This window comes from Cryptomeria japonica, chromosome 11 (assembly GCF_030272615.1).
Source record: "Cryptomeria japonica chromosome 11, Sugi_1.0, whole genome shotgun sequence".
In the NCBI taxonomy this organism is placed as follows: Eukaryota; Viridiplantae; Streptophyta; class Pinopsida; order Cupressales; family Cupressaceae; genus Cryptomeria; species Cryptomeria japonica.
The window spans coordinates 360511180-360531777 of record NC_081415.1 but is presented as its reverse complement, the minus strand read 5'-3'; the positions used below and the strand labels follow the sequence as shown (position 1 = coordinate 360531777).

The following is a 20598-nucleotide window of genomic DNA, read 5'->3' as shown; positions in this document are numbered from 1 at the left end:
GGCGATTTTGGCATTTCATGCGATTTGAAGGATGTCAACGTTGGGATATGGCAAAAATAAAGAATGCCAATAACTTCGCTCTGGTCCCTTGGAGAGGGACAGGAGCACCTTTTGGAAAATCGCTTTGGTCCCTTGGAGAGGGACAGGAGCACCTTTTGGAAAATCGCTTTGGTCCCTTGGAGAGGGACAGGAGCACTTTTTCATTTTTAGGCTAGGATTCTCAATTTTTTGAAGTCAAACCTTTGTTCACCATGCTTTAGAAGATCCTTCCCATCTCACACAACTTTGCCTTAGCATAATCTCGGAGGGAAATTGTCGTTTCATAAAAAGCGCCCTGGTCCTTCAGTGAGGGACAGGAGCACTTTTGAGTCCATTGCATGAATTCTTGATCATATCAACTTCAAATTATCCTCCAGGCATAGAATATCACATTTCACTCCATCTTGAGCCTTGGTAATAAAAATATCATTTCAGAATGCAAGGTAAATGGTCATATTTGGAAATTGCGCCTTGGTCCCTTGGTGAGGGACAGGAGCACTTTTGCCAATTGTCGTCAAAATTTGCAACTCTTGCATCTCAATTCCACTTCAAGGCATTTTAAACACTTTTTCAAACTTGCACCTTGGCCTCAATTTGTCCAAAATTGGCGAGAAAGGCTAGATAACATGTTAAGTGCGTTGGTCCTTTAGTGAGGGACAGGAGCACTTTTTCAACTTCAAGCTTATCCGTCCTTTGCTAGCTTCCCAAATTATCTTCAATGGGCTAATCATGTCCTCTTCCATTCATTTCAATCACAAACTTGCCTTGTCTTTGCAAGAGATTTACACTTTTTAGAAAATCGCTCTGGACCCTTGGATAGGGACAGGAGCACTTTTTACATCTTGGCGTACTTCTTTGTTCTTTAAACCTCTCAATTGCGTCTAAGGCATAAAACATCATTCGTCCTTCCCATCCAAGTCAAGTTTTGCCTTAAAATATCAAACAAAGAGGAGAAACTTGAAAAAGTGCCATGGTCCTTCAGTGAGGGACAGGAGCACTTTTTGTCATTTGGGTTGATTTACTCCTTTGTGGACCACTTAAATTATATTCAATGGATAGATCATGTTTTCCTTGGTCTCTTCAAATCATAAAATTGTCTTGATCTTGCAAAGATAGTGCAAATTTGAAATTCAAGCTCTGGTCCTTCAGTGAGGGACAGGAGCACTTTTTGTCACCATGATCAAATTGCCTCACCTTTCACCTCGAAATTCCTTTGCTAGGGAAGATTTCATCTTACTTCACGCTACGAATAAGAGTTAATGTCCAAAAAAAGGTCTAAAATTGTGCATATAGAGAAAAGCGCTCTAGTCCTTCAGTGAGGGACAGGAGCACTTTTGACCTTCTAGGCAAAAACTTCATCATTTCATTGTTTTCAATCAAGTTTGGATGCTTTATCATGTTCATTTCGTCCTCCATCATGCCTTTGATGTCTCAATTTAACCAAACAAGGCCAGGAATGACTTAAATAAGTCATTTCGCCCTGGTCCCTTGGTGAGGGATAGGAGCACTTTTGATGATTCAAATAAAATCCTTCACCTTTCCAAGCTAAAACCTCTTCAGGTGGGTGGAGAAAATCACTTGTTTTCCATTCATATCCAACACTTGGCCTATTTTCACTGCAAGATGAGGGAATCCAAAATTTCGCCCTAGTCCCTTGGTGAGGGACAGGAGCACTTTTTCCTTTAACCTTCAAAATTCACCATTTTTGTGCCTTCAAAATCTTCAAAAGTATCAAGTCACGTCCAATTATCACTCAGGGAGACCCTGCATGAAACAAAATAGAAAAGTTAGTGACAAATATGCATTAAATAACATTTTCGCCCTGGTCCCTTGGAGAGGGACGGGAGCACTTTTGTCCTTTCTGGCTAAAATATTCAAAATTTAAGTCTCCAAACATTTCACAAGGCAAAGTTAGGTCATCTTCAAGGCCAGGAATTAGTTAGCAAGCTCTCGCAAAATAAGAAATTGCATTTAGAATGAAATTTGCCCTGGGCCTCCAGTGAAGGACAGGAGCACTTTCTCTGTTTCAGGAATCATCTTGCCTCCGAAATTTCATCAAAATTTACTTAGGCAAGAATACACAATTTCATCTTCAAAATGCTAACACTTAGACAAAATTTGAATTTTACCCCAAAAAACCCTGACTAGACCTAACCTGAGACTTATCTGACCTTCCTGACAGACTCACCTTACTTCAATAATCAATCCTCGGAAGGATGCTTAATAACTTTCAAAATTTGACTGGACTCAGCTTGAAAAATATCCAAAAGAAACCCCTAAGGCTTAGCCCTAGCCCAGACAGACCACTCACTCACTCAAAACCCTAAAAGCAGAGAGAAGAACAGGCAAAACAAAAAGCGAGAAGAGGGGGTCCCCATTCTAATGGGGCGATGTGTGAAATGGTCACAACAGGTACAACGCCCCTTCTCGCAAGGATTTGAGTGGGAGGTTAGTAAATTACTAAATAGTCCACTTGATTTCATTTTTAATTGTTTTTTAGATTTTTTGTTTATTAAATCAAAATTGTGTACTAAGAAGTTAAAAACTAATTTCACTTTGTTCTTATAGGTTGCTCACAAATGCAGTTGCTAGAAAAATTGAATGGGCAAAATATGGCTGCACCATTCTTTCTGATGGGTGGACAGATGGCAAGAACCGCACCATGATTAATTTTTTGGCTGCTTGCAAGGAAGATGTAGTGTTCTTGAAATCGGTTGATACCTCCAGCAAGGTGAAAAATGTAGAAACATTGGTTGGAATGTTGGAGCACGTTGTCATGGAGGCGGGAGTAGAGAATGTGGTGCTAATCATCACAGATAATGTAGCAACAGATAGAATCCTTTTGAATTATCACCTTTAGCAATATTTTCATTTGTTGTGGCTTTGTTTTTCTTGGTTGCATCTTTCTTAAGAATAACTTCTTTTGCAGGTAGAATCCTCCAAGAGAGGCACCCCACTCTTTTTTGGACACATTGTGCAACACATGTCCTTGACCTTCTTTTGGAGGACATAGGGAAACTTGAGTGGGTGACTCCAGTTGTGGAAGATGCAAGGAGGATCACCAAATATATTTACAATCACCCTTGGTTTCTGTTGTGACGTATTCACACATCGCCCCATTGCAAATGGGGACCCCTGCTTTTTGCTTTTTAGGGTTTGTTTTCTAGGTCTTTTAGGGTTTTGTCTGTTAGCCTTTGCATTTTGAGTGTCGCCAAGGGGATCACCTGGATAGAAGGTCCTGTTGGAGTGATGTCCTGATCCTGATGTCCTGATCCTGAAATTTGGCTAAGTTTGGAATGTCCTGATCCTGAAATTTGACTAAGTCTGAAAACTGAAAATCCTCCAAAAACTAGATTTTGCAATATAGCTCCTGGAGGTCTGAAACCACTCTCAAACATCCTGTTCTTATACTTAAATGTTATATTCCATAAAATTATCCTAACGGAGAGTTCAAAAGTCAAATTTCGCTCCTGACCCTTCCTGAGGGTCCAAAGCGAATTTCGCTCCTGACCCTCTCAGGAGGTCCAAAGCGAATCTCGCTCCTGACCCTTGCTGAGGGTCCAGAGCGAAATTCATTATAAACTTCATTTGCCACCTTGATTGAACTTGAAACCTTTTTCCTGGCCTTGAAAACGATCTTACCTTGCCTTGTGAAGTGATTTGAAACTTGAAGATTGAGCAGTTTAGCCTAGATTGTGAAATTCGCTCTTGACCCTTGCTGAGGGTCCAGAGTGAAAATTTTATTTGAGCCTATTTGTCACTAATTTTGGCTAAATTTTTTATGTGCAGGGTCTCCTGGAAGGAAGGTTGAACATCATTCAAAGGTTTGGACGCTTGCAAATTGATGAATTTTGGGCAATAAAAGCAAAATCGCTCCTGACCCTTGCTGAGGGCCCAAGGCGAAATTTTGAATATCTCTCATCTTGCATGGAAAAAAGTCAAGTTTTGGACACGAGTGAAACAAGAGCAACTTCCTTTTGCCTCCTGAAAGAAGTTTTGACTTGAAATGATGAAGGACCTTGTTGAAAACAGAAAAATTGCTCCTGACCCTCAGAGAGGGCCCAGAGCGAAAAATCTTATAGGGGTCATTGCTAGCCTTATTTGGTCGATTTGAGATGTCAAAGGCATGGTGGAGGATGAAGTGAGCATGATAAAGTATCCAGACTCGATTAAAGAGGATGAGATGAAGGAGTTTTGCCCAGGAAAGGTAAAGTCGCTCCTGACCCTCAGAGAGGGTCCAGAGCGATTTTCTTTATGTGCACATTTTTTGATCTTTCTTGGACATGAGAACTTATTCATAGAATGAAGCAAGGTGACATCTTCCTTGGCAAAGAAATTTCGAGATGAAAAGTGAAGCATTTTGGTCCAGGTAGCAAAAATCGCTCCTGACCCTCAGAGAGGGTCCAGAGCGAGATTTTCAAAAGTGCACTATTCTTGCAAGATCAAAATGATTTTTATGATTGGAAGGGATGAGGGAAAGCATGTTCTACCCGTTGAATATAATTTGGATGATCAACAAAAGAGGAAATCAACCCAAAATCAAAAAAATCTCTCCTGACCTTCAGAGAGGGCCCAGGGCGAAAAACCTAATATTGGAACTTTTCATCCAAGTTTGAGAAAAGACAAGTCTAGACATAAGCTCGAAATGATGTTTAAATTGCCTTGAAGTGAAAAGAGATTGTTGAGAGTTAGTATTTTGAAGGCAATTACAAAAATCGCTCGTGACCCTCAGAGAGGGCCCATAGCGATTTTCCAGGATTCTCTCCTTTGTTTGAGGAATTGAGACAAAACCTTGTGTGGATAGGAAGAGGAGATGATGTTTTATGCCTTAGAAGCAATTTGGAGTCCAAAGGATGGAGAAATATGCCTAAAACCAAAAAGTCGCTCCTGACCCTTGCTGAGGGCCCAGGGCGAAAATCACAAAAACTGCATGTTTTCTTCAAAAGGGTGCTAAGGCAAGGTTAGGCTAAGGTGAAGAGACCTCCAAGTGCATGATGAAGGATGCTTTGCCTTTGAAAATTGATGATTTTGATCACAAAATGAAAAATCGCTCCTGACCCTCAGAGAGGGTCCAGAGCGAAAATGTTGGAAATCCTCATTTTTCCTTACGACAACGAAGCAAATTTGGATGGAGTGGATCAAGGAAGGATGTTGCTTAATGACGAATGAAGTTTCAATGAAAAATGATAGAGAATCAAGCCCAGTTTGCAAAAATCGCTCCTGACCCTTAGAGAGGGTCTAGGGCGAAAAACCTCAAAATCACACCTTTTCTCCATAATTTGATAATGCTAAGTTTGCAAGTCAGTGAGAAGGCCTAGTTGAAATGTCTTGAAGAGGTTTTGGACGTTGAAAAATGCTAATCTTGAGTAGAAAATGAAAAATCGCTCCTAACCCTTGCTGAGGGTCCAGGGCAAAATTGACATTTCCACCTATTTTTCCTCACGCAAAATGTCAAATTTGAAGTGCAACACATTAACTGGATATCAATTGACCCTCCAGGAGATTTTCAAGTCAAGATGTGAAGTATTCAAGGCTTCGCTCCTAACCCTCAGAGAGTGTCCAGGGCGAAATCATCATGGAGTTTAATCAAGCCTTGTTTTGAAAATTAATATTCTCCAAATTGGATTTGATCGCCAGAATTGCTAATTTTGAGGCATTTGGAAAATTAAAATTAAATTAGCATTAAATTAAAGCATTTTGACATTTAATAAATTGATTTTAAGCCTTAGAAAATTGAAATTTATTTTGGAGGCATTTAAAATTAATTTTTAATAAAGCACTCAAGGCCATATTTTGTTTTTATTAGCCAAGTCGGCCCCCTTTTTTGAGATTTTACTTATTTTTTACCTCCTTTTTGCCAAGTCGGCCTAGAGGAAGCAAAGGGGTGAGCGCTCTATATATTGGAGGAGTTTGTTTCACATTTCAAATCATTCAATCATTTCCTTAAGTGCGAAATTGGAGAACTAATTGGAGGAGCGAAATTTGGCTTGCTTGGAGCGAATTTCTTTCAAGTATTGAAAGCTAGAAGGAAGTGGAGTTTATTCTTTTCAAGCTAGAGGAGGCACAATTCATCCTAGAGAAGGCTTTTGATCTACACTTTGCCTAGCGAAACCTAGTTTTTTACATCATTTCTTAGAGTTTAATACTCAAGAGGAGGTATGGCAAAATCATCTTGACACCCTTGTTTAAGGTTTGATTTTTAGACATTTTCTAGAAAAGTCTAAGTATTGCATGGTTAATTAGGAAATGATAACTCTAGATTTATCATGAAGTTTCCTAATTAAAATCTTAAATCTTCCTTTTAAGTCTAATTTCTACACTTCAAGATATAATACTAATTGTGAAATGTTGTGTAGGTGTGAAGATGGCGACTCCTAAGGCTGGAGTATCTACAAGTCGGCAGGCTCTCATCAAAGAAGATCCAGTCTAGGACAAGGATGATCTCCTCCAGCTCAGTATCATCAAAGAAGATCAAGCCAAGACAAGAGCGACCTCCTCCAGTCTAGCATTGACAAGGACGACCTTCCTCGGTCAAGCATCATCAGGAATAACTTCTTCCAATCCAGTGTTCCAAGGCGAGGTACATCAATCATCCTGCACATCAAAGACAAAAGAAGTTAGAGCAAGGGTTCGTTGAAGAAGCAGATAGTTTTAGAAGAGTTAATTAAAGCTAGCTTCTCAGCGACATCAAATTGGCATCAACCAAGTGTCAGACGAGGTGGCATCCTAGTCATCACTCCTCCAGTCGGATAGGTCCACCTCAGCGTGTCCAGTTTCAATGTACCTAACTCATGGGAGGTGGCACAAACTTCGATGTACCTGCCCCAACTATCCATTGGTCGAATATTCCAGAGAAGACATGTGTCCAATTAATACAATTTTATCATTGGTCAAGCATTAAATGTTATGTAATGGTTGTAACAAACCCTAATTAGGGTTTTCATTGTAGAATCTTGGCCATTGATCTCAAATTGATCTTAGCCATCGAATTGTATTGTGGGCACTATATAAGCCCCGACTCTTCATTTTGTAAAGGCTAATAGAGAGTAGTTAGAGGAGGAATAGTTAGCTAATAGTGGATAGTCAGTTGATAGAGTAGCAATTAGAGTAGAATAGGAGGACAAGGCAAGAAATTGTTGCCATTGATTGGAGTTTGATTGTAAACAAACTCCATTTTCATTGAAGTAATGGTGAAGTGTGTCGTTTCTTGCAATATGCATGGTTTCTTGTTGAATCTTCAATTCTAGATGGTAGATGATTAGATCGAATGAAGGAAATTGTTGAATGCACCTGTGTGGAATCCGTTTAATCCATACCACTAGCCTCTTACTGATTGTAAGGACGCCTTGTGTGGTCAACTGGAATGAAATGAGCTTAATCATAAGTCGTTACACGTCTATTGTTTCATGCATTTTCTTGAATGGTGATCATTGTCAGATGGTGTACGATTTAAACATGTTGGAAGCATCCCTTAGAAGATCGCACTGAGTTGGTGTTGAATTGTTCAAGCCTGAAGGTGAGACCCGGCCCAGTAGGAATCCACCTAGTCATTCATCCATCTTCTCGCATTCTAGGTAGTAGAGTAGACTTCCTGAACCTTGCATCTTTTGCCATTTGTTTGTCTTCCAGTTAGTTAGTAGGACTTGTGATTCCAGCAAATCAGACATTCAGGTCATTGAGTGTAAGTCCCCTTGTGATTCCAGCAAATCACATCATACCACAGAGAGCTTATCCACACGTAGAGATCCTACAGCAAAGAACCTTGAAGTCATCCCGATTGATCCTTTTCGCGACATCTTCAGCATTCGGAGACTTTATTCAAGAGAGGATAAGGTACCTTTAGGTATTTTATTCTGTGTTCGCATGTGCGTAAAAAACACATCAACAGGTTCTAAATTTGATGAGAGAGCACACCGAAGGGAAAGATTTGGTGAGAGTTGGTGTCACAAGGTTTGCAACGATTTTCTTGACGTTGCAAAGCCTTCTTGCTGCATTTACTTCTTTGAAACAAATGTTTGTGAGTGGAGCATGGCTAAACTCACCATATTCAAAGAAGCCTGAAGGAGAGGCTGTCGCATGCATAGTCTTCGACAACCAATTTGCACAAAGGGCTGCAGAGATTGTGAAGGTAACTTCAAAACTTTAATTTTTAATTATTCTTGATTCAAGTCTCTCATTACTAATTTGTAACTTCATTAATTAATCTTTTTGTAATTTGTATTTTTCAATTGTAGGTGTTAGAGCCCCTGGTTAGAGTTCTCCGCTTGGTGGATGGGGATAAAACCCCAATGGGGTATATTTATGAGGCCATGGATAGGGCCAATGAGTCTATGGATAGGGCCAATGAGTCTATCAAAATTTTCTACAAGGGGGATAGGCTCAAATTCGATCCCATTTGGGAAATTATTGGTAGGAGGTGGAACAATCAGCTCCACCAACCCATTCATGCAGCAGGGTACTTCCTCAACCCTTGTTTTAGGTTCGGGGGTTCTTACTCAGATCCTAATGGAGAGGTTATGGAGGGACTTAGTACATGCATTGAGAGGATGGTACCCGATGTTGAGGAGAGAGACCTCATTGTGAGCGAAATCCAAAATTATGAGGAAGCAAGGGGTAAGCTATTCTCTTCAGAGCTGGCTAGGAGAGGAAGAATCACCCAAACCCCAGGTATAACATTTTCCATTTGGATTTTGGGATCTAAAGTGATTGACAAATTGATAAATTATGTTCTCTTTTCTCTTTGCTTTCTAATTTTTCAATTTTTTTTATTTTGCAGATGCTTGGTGCCAAAATTGGGGTGGAAACACTCCACATCTCAAAAAATTTACCCTTAGAGTCTTATGTCAGCCTTGTAGTTCATCCAATTGTGAGCCCAATTGGAGCTTGTTTGAAGCAATCCACACGAAGAAGAGGAGCAAGTTAGCGCAGAAATGCCTCAATGACCTTGTCTTCGTGCAATATAATCTTCGATTGCACGTAAGGAAGGTAGAGGAAGTAGAAGGTGGTCCAGTTGACTTGGATGATATAGATCCTTATAGTAATTGGATATCATAGGAGCAACCTCCATTGTTTTCCGAGGATGACATCATTGATTTCGAGAGGCAGGCTATGGAGGAGGAGGTGGGTGGATTTGGTTTCACGCTGGATGACATTGAGCAGGAAGAGGATGAGGATGAGGAGTCATTGCCAGTGCCAGAAGCAGGTGGAGACATAGCTTCAGCCAGGATGGAGGATGAGCCAGCCATACCGAGCGAGGAGGCACAATCATGCGCCTCACACGAGTCATGCCCACTGCAGACTTCTAGGACTAAACCCTCTAGTTTTACCTCTCTCCCAGTTTTTGCTAGAGCTGAGAAGAGGAAGTTGTAATTTACTAATTGTAATGATGTATTTACTTTTGGTTTTACAAAAACTATTTACTATTTTGCTTCCAGGCTTCCAACCATTAGCATTCCTCACGAGGATGCGATTTTGTAGATACTTTGCGTTTAAATATATCTAGAATCAGCTTGTTTCTTTTGTGTTCTCATTTATTGACTCATTGGATGCATCTTATTAAATTTTGCAAAAAAAATGCATTTTTAATTAAATTTAAGCGTGTTTTTAAGCTGCCGAGTTTTTCTCGAGTTTTTCCCAAGTTTTTTTTCCAGGCCTTGGCGAGTAGTTCAACTTTGCATTTATCTATACCACTAGCTTCTTGCTGATTGTGAGTTTGCCTTATGTGGTCAACTGGAATTTAAAATCGAACTTAAATTCAATTTGTGCCTTGCTTGTTGATATGCATCCAATCAATGGTGTTGATGTTGCTTAGTATGAATTTTAACATCTATAAAACTAACTTCGATGATTGCACTAAGCTTGCGTAGAGTTGTTCTTTGATGGCAATACCTAGCCTAGTTGAATTTCATTGAATCATTCACTATCTCTTGCATTCGAGGATTAGAATAGAGATTCTAAACCCCTCATCCTTTTGCATTTTATTTAAAATCTTTGTTAGAATAGATTGAGAGCTCAAATTGTAAAATCCTAAGTCATTTGAAATCATTGGGAAGCCTACTCCATTCATGATAAGTTTGAGAGCTTAAGAACAATTTTGTAAGTCCCCAAGTGAAAACAACAATTCACATCAAACCATTGAGTTACCCACATGTCAAGAACTGACCGTAGAAACCTTGGAATTGTCTTAGTTGATCAGATATTTAGCATCTAAGGTGATTTTGTTCAAGAGAGGGTAAAATACTTTATTCTATGTTTGAAGTGCCTAAAAAACACATCAACAGGTACCCAACATCAGAGTCCTGGGAGAATAAGGAAGCATTTTAAGAGGCTTGTTTAAAATACTGATTTCATGCAACAGATTCCTGTTTTTCTTTGGCAGCACTAGAACTTTAAACTCCACATTCCCTTTTCTATTGAGAGCTCTTGTTAGGCCATTCCTTAACTCTTCATTCATTTTATTTAACCTCACTCCTTCTCTTGTGAACACATGCCCAATTTGGATTATACAATCTCTGGCTTCCTCCATAGTCATTTGTCTGGCATCTATAACATAGGAAAATGTAATGCCTCCTACAGAGATCACATTATTTGTCAGTCCCTCGTAACAACCTAATTAGGAAATGAGAGTTTCATTGAACATTGCATCATCTATTTTCAGGGACAGGAATGTAGAAGACGACATTTGACAGTAGTGTCTGATCGATAATATGGCGTGAGTGCCTAAATGTGTGATTGATAATCATATTTAGTTCGATGAGATAGCATTGGTTAGCATTAGTTAAGGATGGATTAGTTATGGTGAAAGGATGCGTTGAAACCAAGGGTCATTACATTACTAACAGGCACCATGCGGAAAAGACACCACTCTCCTCCACCAATGAAGAAGTATTAAAGGACAATTCCAAGCAAGGCAAGAAGGACATCGAAGTATCTACATTTTCAGCAAGGAAACAATCACGTACCCTTTAGACAGAGATATACAAATCATTTTATGAGGAATCTAAGTATTAATATTAATTTTGGTGGTACAATCTACATTATGATTAAGTATACAATTATGTGTAAAATTGTCTTCATATGATCTTAATAAGGTCATCTCTTCTGTATTAAGTCTGATTATACATTTCTAAATCTGTATATTTACGTAATAAGATGTAATGAATAACTCCTTTAGAATCCTAATCAATCAGACGTTCTATTATGTTCAACCCCGATCAATCAGGCGTAATTTTTAAAATGGGGAGTGGATCTCGTAGCTCCACATATCAAGAAGATATTTAATGGAGTTACTCAAAACATCATTCCGGTTGAATGGAGAACTAGTGTCGTCATTCCTCTTCACAAAAGTGGAGGCATTAATAACCCCTCTAACTACCATACTATTATGGTCAACCCTCTCTTTGGGAAGCTTTTTGGGAGCATGATAGAGCATAGAATCAGCAAATGGGCAGAAAAAGAGGGAAAAGGGCAAGAGGTTAGGCTGGTTTCCGACCTAAACACTCCACCGTTGACCACTGCATAACTTTAAGGCACTTCATTGAAAAAGTTTGGGACAGTCAAGGGGGAGAGGCCTTTTGCTGCTTTCCTCTTCTCAAAAGTGGAGACATTAATAACCCTTCTAACTACCGTACTATTATGGTCAACCCTCTCTTTGGGAAGTTTTTTGGGAGCATGATAGAGCGTAGAATCAGCAAATGGGCAGAAAAAGAGGGAAAAAGGGCAAGAGGTTAGGCTGGTTTCCGGCCTAAACATTCCATCGTTGACCACTGCATCACTTTAAGGCATTTCATTGAAAACGTTTGGGACAGTCAAGGGGGAGAGGCCTTTTGCTGCTTTGTTGATTTCAAAAAAGCTTTCGACACTATCCCTAGGGATAAGCTTTGGCACAAAATGGAAGAACTCGGGGTACTAGAGGAGTTTAGAGCTGCTGTCCACAAACTTTATGAGCAGATTAAAGCCAAAATCAGAACTAAAGAGGGTATGTCTGAATGCTTCGGTAGTGACATTGGGGTCAAATAGGGGTGTCCTTTATCTCCCACATTGTTCGGTTTATATATTGATAAACTTGAAGAGTGGTTAAACAGTACCAATGGAGAAGGTACCCAGTTGGCAGGATATGTGGTGAAGTTGCTCTTATATGCTAATGACCTTATTCTTATTGCAAAATTGGCACAAGGTTTGGAGAACATTTGAAGGCTCTTGAGCTCTTTTGTCAGGAGGTTGGGATGCAAGTGAATACTAGCAAAACCAAAGTCATGATTTTTTCTTTGAAAAGGAAGAAGCAACAAGTTAATTTTATTTTCGAGGGTAGCCCCTTGGAGGTAGTGGTGGAATACAAATACCTAGGAATTTATTTTCACAATAGGCTTAGCTGGGAGACATGCAGATCAAAGAGGATCCAAGGATAATGGAGAGCCTTATACCTTCTTCATAACAGATGTAGGAAAGTTGAGTTGTGGGATTGGAAGACTAAAAAAACTCTTTTAGGTTTGTTAGTAGTGCTAGTTATCCTTTACGGGTGTGAAGTTTGGGGGAATAGCATGTCAAACCACAAATGGCGACAAATAGAAAGAATTCAAAAACATCTAATCACTAGTAGTCTCAAAGTCAAATCAACGATACCTTATGAGATTCTTTTAGCAGAAGCTGGTATGTTCCCAATTGAGGCCTCAACAGTAATTCGGTTGTTATGCTACTTAAAAAAGATTGAAAATATGGATAAGCACCACTGGCCCAAAATGATTGTTGAAGAGGAGCTAAGCCGTAGGAAGAAGACATGGAAGAAACAAAACAAGTGGGACATAAATCTGCATGAATGTCCTAGCACTAAAGAGGAGATTAAAAAGTGGGCATTAGAAAAATTTAGGAATGCCATGTGGACAAAACAGTTAGGCAGAAAAAAAAAACATACTATATTAAAGAATTTAACCATACTTGGGAACATGATGAAAAAGTTTATTTGAGATCTACGATCAACGAAAAGGCCAAAATTTTATTTTCTCAGTTGAGGACTGGATCTCATCATTTGAGATGTGAAACTAGCAGGTGGAAGGTGCCCAAAGAAGAGTGGGAAGAGAGGACGTGCATTTTCCACAGCAAGAGGGAGGTGGAAACAGAATGGCATTTCATCAAGGAATGTGCAGCATATGAGGATATTTGCAGTTAGTTTGAGGAGGAGTTAAAGGTGGACAGTTTGAATGAACTTTTTGAAGAGACAAGGCTTCACAAAACAACGAGTTTCTTACTCAAGATTCATAATAGAAGAAACAACATGGAAAAGACCTTGAAAATGGGCTAATTTTGGTTCTTGGTCCCTTAGACTGTTGGGACTTGTGGACATCATTAAAATTCCTTCATTCATTCATTCATATTGTGGAGGGGAGATACAGTAGCTTCATTCTCTCTGCTGAACAGATTCAGTATTAAAAGATGATCAGAGGATAATTCAAAGAACTCAGCAAATAGTGTACATTTGATTTGAAGGACTGTATCCACAAGATGATAATGTCTTCTCCACACTACCACTATCCATGGATAACAATCATATTTTAATCGACAAGACTATTGATGGTCAATCAGCAAAGAGAAGGGTTGTATAAGTAATGATTCCATGAAGTTCGACTATAAATAACCCATATCTCTATCGTCAGCAATGAGTATTTGTATTCAAATACGACCGGAGTTTCTAAGATGATTATTGCAGGGTACAATGTTTTCTTGATTTGCCGTAAACACTTGCAGTTTGTGGGAGTTAAAGAAAAGCTTTCGGGACACCAGTCTATGAGGAATATCAATCAAGCGATGATTGTAGAAGGAAGAAACTGACAAAAATTGATCAGCAATTTCTCAGCATATTTTGTGTTGAGTGAACCTTACATATGATGGCAATTAAGGTATAAGCGATAAAAAGATACACACGATTATGGAAGGTGCGGTTTGAATAACAATGTTTGACCAAGCATAGAGTGATATGCAATTTGGAAGGATTAAGGATAAGTATCAAACTTAACCATTAAGACAGAAAATAAATTGATATCCCTTAACTAATGAAAGGATGTGATTATGCTTAACCATGATTATTTATGCACATAACCGATTGAAAAGGCGGGACTAGAGAGAACAAGGGTGAGCGATTAAAAGAGACAGAGGACGTGTCTCTTAACACCACCTCATCACATCATATAAGAAAATCGAAATCATTCCCAACATGTTGATTGTGTTTATATATTATTTCTTATTCCAGTTTGGAAGAGCTCATAGTGAGCAAGGCCGAAGGCCCATAAATTGGTTGCAAGCACATAACTACAAATCAGGGACAGCACCAGTGATTGTAAGGGAAGAAAGCCTATAACAGAAACAGCATCAACCATATGCAAGTTATTATATCAGGATCAGACACAGCAACTATATTGCTATAAGTGATATTACCTATCATACATTGCATATATCAAGAGTTTATCTCAGAGACAGCAACTACATATTTCTATAAGCAATACCATATTTTATCCCATTGCATATTCATATTGCCATACCTGACATAGCAGAGATCCTAAGAGATCATTGCACTTAGTGCTCACTTAAGCGTACTCCTAATTGTATAAATCAGAGACAGCAAGTGGCATTGATAAGTGTCATTTTACATATATTTGTCTTTATATTATCAATTACATAAGTTCATAGCAAAATCAGATATTGTAATTGTAAGGAATTCAAGTATTTGTCCCATAATTCTTAATTATCATAAAACAGGACATTACAATATAAGGAGGGCAAGTAGCCAAAGGTCCATCTGGGTAAGCAGGAGGTCAAATGATGGATGTGCTTCTGTACCCCTGAACTCCAAAGAGTTAAGCAGGAGGAAGTAAGAGGGTTGTACTTCTATGCCCTTGAACCTGTTGGATTGGCTCAAAGGCGCCTGTATGATCTCCCACGGTACTTCACAATGGCAATGGATTGATTGAATTGAGTTCCAAAGGCATTAATTGAATATCACGAGCATGAAACTATGTGTAAATTGTTGAATATTATGTTTATTTTGTCTTACTAATCTGATTGCCAGCTCAAGATTAAGGAACTAATACAACAATCTCAGTTCTGAACATCATTCCAAACCCTAATTAGGGCAAATTGAGTAAGGTTCCCGTAGGGGACATTACAGAAAACAATTGGATGCCATTGAGAGTGAGGTGCTTATATCTGACATTTTGTGTGGGATACAGAGACAAGATGGCTATTTGGCAAGTCTGTTCATTCCTTTTACTATGTTATGTATTTAAACCATCTAATTTAAATTCGTATCTGTTCCTTGTGTAATAGTCTTATCAGCACCCCTTGCATTTGCATTTAATCTGTATTTTGTTCATGTATCCTATATATAAATCAAAATGGTATCTTGATTTCTGTACACTTTGAAACTCACTCATTGATTTATAATTCATCTTGGCTTTCATCAGACTACTGTTTCAACTTTGTCATAATGGCTACATATTATAAATTCTGGAATTAATGAATTGTGTATGCACATAAGCTTGTTCCTGAGCTGTGGTTTTAAAACTTTTGCAGGGGCCAGCAGCATATTGAATGCATTGCTGTTTCCTCTTTTCATTTTCACTCTTAGGTTTGGTGTTACTGGAGCTGCTCTTGCCACTGTTATCTCACAGTAAGCGAACACTTGTGATCATCAAATGTGACAGTCTCTATGTATTTTGTTATAGCTTGTTTCCTCTAGCATGTGAGTTGTCCTTGAAGAGAAAGTTTTGAGAAAGTCATATTTATTGGATCAAATTGATATCAAGGTCATGAAAGTATCTTATTGGCAATGTTGTAATATAAATTTATTGCCATTAGTAATTCTTGTTCCCACACTAGTTAACTAATAAGTAGTGATTGGCTTTCCACCGAGGTATCATTTTTCCCTTCTGCAAGCTTTTGCTTGCATTGTCCAACATAATATCTAGTGATTTTATGAAATGCAGTGTTATTATATTTCAGGTATACAATTCCGTGAACTTAAATGTTAATAATATTTCAGGTATTTTTTTGCGTTTGTGCTTTTATGGAACTTGAATAAGCAAGTTATACTTCTACCTCCCAAGCTGGAGGAACTTCGGTTTGATCGATACTTGAAATCTGGTAAGCATTCTTTTGATTTGGTGGGCTTCATAGAGATCTGGTTGATTTAGACATTAGATTGGGTAAGGTTATCTTGGCTATCCTAATACGTAATGATTAGTGCCATACCAATGTTTAGAAGAACCATCTTCCTGATCATATGTTTTCTGTCATATTGATTTTTTTTTCATGAGATTTTATTCCAAAACATATGGAATGCCAAAATTGCTTTCTACTTTGGTGTTGGAAAATGTAAACATGATACAAATGGTGCAAACTAATACTGTACATTGATTTGCCTACTTAATGTGTGTGCTAATTGTCATATGTTTATCAAAAAGCCAAATGCAAACTAACTTCACACAAAGATGTTGATAATAACAAGTGATGTGATAAACTAAGAATTACTGAGAAGTGTAACAACTTAGGTTATAATCACCCTAGTTTAAGTTGATGCTTGTATAAATTTTATGTGTTAGAAAAAGAACATGTGACACGTACAATTTCTGACTCAAACAATCCACCGAAGAAAAGTGCAGTTGATGTAATACCTCAGTTGTGAGCCCCTCAGATGTACACATCATGGCATGCATAATAAGTTATGCATGTGAGCGAAAGATGTTCTATCATGTATACCATGTGTTGTACCTATATGAAATTCTTTGTATTGTTATTTTTCAAGTCAAATGTAAGCCATTCCTTGTCTAGTGATTCATTGCCAAATCCTTGCCTCCCATTTTCATGAATATTGTGTTTCTAAGCTCTAATGTTTATCCCTACATAACCAATAGAAGATAATTTCCAACACATAAGGTGAGATGGAAATTGGAGTTTGGATGTGATAGGAAAGGCAAAAAATGGTCTAAGCCATGATAAGTTGGCAACCCTTTATATTGGAGTGTGCCAAAAACTAGCCTACCAAAATGTTCAAGTTGAAATTAGCTTCTTAAATGCCTGGAGCATGCCTATTTAAAGAGGGGCCCAAAATAAGTGAAAAATTAAAAAAGGTGGCCTCCTAAACTAAAATGGTGTGATTCAACACAAAGATATGTCAAAACTTCAAACTGTTCAGAAATGATCCCTAGACCATTGGTGTGCACCCACATATAGACTTCTGAAAATTTTCAAAAAATACAAAAATGAACACTCAATCCTAGGCACATGTTTCTACAAGGGGGTGTTTAGAAAGTTTAAAAAGATGTCAAAGCAGCCACTTAAGTCTCAAGTGTGTGTCAACATGAAGCAATGCCAGAAGTTAAAAAAATATGTAGTGGTCACTTAGACGGTTAGACCCCTGGACAATGCCTCTCCAAGGGAGGACCACAACTTGGAAACCTTGAAAATGAAAACAATGGCCACACAGACCAAGGGCACATAGTGCTTCATTAGGGGTACCACAGTGAAAAGAGGGATATTAAATTGGGTCTCCAATATCTAGGCATGCGCCAAGTAAAAGGCGCACCAAGTTGGCAGATGTCTGCATGGGCATGTGCTTCTCAAAATAGAATCCAAGTTTTTTTGAAAAAAAAAAGTGACAATATGCTGGTATTCGCATGGTTGTAGGTGAAAGTTTAAAAATACAAAAGAAAGAGTTTCCTTACTTCATAAGTGAATACATGTTGTTCTCCTTCATATTCTTCCATTGGTCAAACACTTGTATATTTCTTGCACACTCAAGGCAAAGCATCACAGCTCACAATGGGGAACAGCTGAAGCAACGCATAATGACCAATGAGGACATGTAATCTTGCAAGGCACATATTCATCCTGCAATTACATCATATAATAATCAACTGAATACAACCTTTAATCTGATATCAAGAAACATCAGGACAAGGCAAGAGTTAACACATGGGTGGCCATTACATAAACCACCTCTCAGTCAGAAAGTTGTGCAATTGATTTTCTTTCTCCAAGAAAAGTTTAATACCTAAAATTACACTATGGGAACAATAAAACATATAAATGTGGAAAACTATAAATCTTTAGACCAAAATTTCACCACCACTACCTACCTCATAGATGTGGACAATCAGACAAATTTTAATGCAAGAGGATCCACCCATTCAGAAGATATTGATTTAAATCCCTAGGAGGCACTTATAAGGCAAATATTTAACATTTTATAAATTTTGCAAACTATATATTAAAAAATAGAAACCCATTTATATGCTGGGCTATTTTGTGAGCTGCTGCAAACTTTTCTTGAGGGTTTTAAATATCTCTTTGTGTAGCAGCCAAGGAGGAAGACTGAGCGGGGGGTGAATCAGTCTTCACTAGAATATAAAACTTTAAGCACAATAATAGGTCTACCAAATTACAGCAATAGACATATAATCAAATTAACAACACAACACACAACACACAACACCAAGATTTTGACGTGGAAAACCCGGTTAAAGGAAAAACCACGATGGGAACCTACCCACAGTAAGATGATACTCTGCAGTAGTATGTGAAAAATGTTACAATGGGGAATGCACATGCATTTAGGCACACTGCCTAGAGCTTACTGCTCAAAAGATGTTTGCCCGGAAGGCTACAACCCTCAGGGAAGTCTCACTGACTTACAATAAGATTCGGACTACAATTTGGAAGAAATGAACTGAAAGAATGGCATCTTCAAATGCCTGATTACAGTTCCAGTTAAGCACAGATGTCTGCTCTGCAACACAAATCTCACCTCAAACTCAACACCAAAAGATAAATCACTTATTTGCACATACACCTCTCTCTGATAATGCAGACACAATACCGACACCCAAATTACATGAATAATTCACCTACATATACAATTCATCAACCTTGATAACAAGGTCAACTAAACCCTCAACCCTCAATTACAAAATTACATCACACGATACAAAGATCGACCACCGGACCAATATAATGGTTTATATAGCATAGCAAGGTCCTAAATCAAATTCCCAAACAATCACATCCACCGGAAATCACGCCAAGATCAACCGCAACATGCTACACCACCAAAAATACCGCATAACACGCAAATCAATATTGGTTGATAGAAACCACCAGAAACTCGCACAACGATCAATGCGAATCACCAAAACAAATAGGACACGACTAGGAAACACCAGCAAGCACGTTAGAATCATCCGGAATAGCTGCACCAACACCACTTATCAAATCTTCATCGGTCAACGTCTAGAAGCTCAAGAACACAACCAATCAGCAACTGTCATGAAGAAAGATAACTTCTGGAGCACCAAATCACGAACCATCTGAAATGAAGCTACACAAGATCATCCAAAACAATATCCCAAAGTCTCAGCACAAGATCTGATCACACCGGAATATATCGGAGGAAATATCAACATCTGCAAAACAGTGATCAACAAAACCAAACCACAAAACCGGATCAAAAAATCTTCCCAATCACGCCAGAATAAATCACAGGAATATGTTGACATCAATGGCAACAACATATCCTAGGAGCAACAATGACCAACCATATCCAACAATCTCCCCCTTTGGCATTGATGGCAACATATAAATGTGAAAAACAATCAATGCAAAGAAAGAAGATAACACCAACAAACTCCCCCAAAGATCAAGATAGATAAAGCAGTTTTTCACATGATCTTCTCCCCCTTTGACAACAATGCCAAAGAGCTCAAATCAGATAACCAAACTCATTCTCCCCCTTTGACAGCAATGCCAAAGAGCTCAAATCAGATAACCAAACTCATTCTCCCCCTTTGAATATGAAACACAAATCGCTTTCCAAAACACAAACTACTCCAGCAGAGGAGCAGCACCAAATCATCAATCCGGATAAAAGATAAAGCTCTGAAATCCACCGGATCGATGCAACTCAATGCATCCAGTTCTCATCAGGAGGGGTGAATGCCCCTAACTTGTCTCTTCGATAGACAAATGTATCTCCAGGCAAAGTCTTAGTGAAAATATCAGCTATTTGTTCCTTTGTAGATACATACTCCAGCTTCACCTTCTCCCATGTATCAAATCTTCACCAGTCAACATCTAGAAGCTCAAGAACACAACCAATCAGCAACCGTCATGAAGAAAGATAACTTGTGGAGCACCAAATCATGAACCATCTGAAATGAAGCTACACAAGATCATCCAAAACAATATCCCAAAGTCTCAGCCAAAGTTCCTAGACTCGGACTCGGCTCTGACTCGGCAAGGCTGACTCGACTCGTGACTCGGCTCGGACTTGGCAATGACTCGGCAAAATAAGAAAACCCTTGAAATTTAGAGATTTTTAACGATTTAAAACTTGTTTCATACACCCATTATTGAATTAAGCTTAAAGACACTATAACATTATCAAATAGAAGCTAATTTGATCACATACATAAACATACATCCATCACATGCGTAGAAATGTAAATTGTAGCTGAAGGAATTAGAAAACATAGATATATAGAGTTATAAATGTTGTCCAATGTATAATATAAAATC

The 20598-nt window shown here is 38.5% G+C and overlaps 1 protein-coding gene across 3 annotated transcripts in view; it reads left to right on the top strand.

Moving 5' to 3' along the window:
• Window positions 1-20598, top strand: part of LOC131040183 (protein DETOXIFICATION 44, chloroplastic) — a 171497-nt gene that overhangs the window by 113552 nt on the left and 37347 nt on the right. For all 3 annotated transcript variants that reach the window (XM_057973039.2, XM_057973038.2, XM_057973040.2), the window contains exons 6-7: window positions 15601-15697; window positions 16070-16170. In XM_057973039.2, the coding sequence (XP_057829022.2) occupies window positions 15601-15697; window positions 16070-16170 (198 nt within the window). The remainder of the gene's footprint in view (window positions 1-15600; window positions 15698-16069; window positions 16171-20598) is intronic.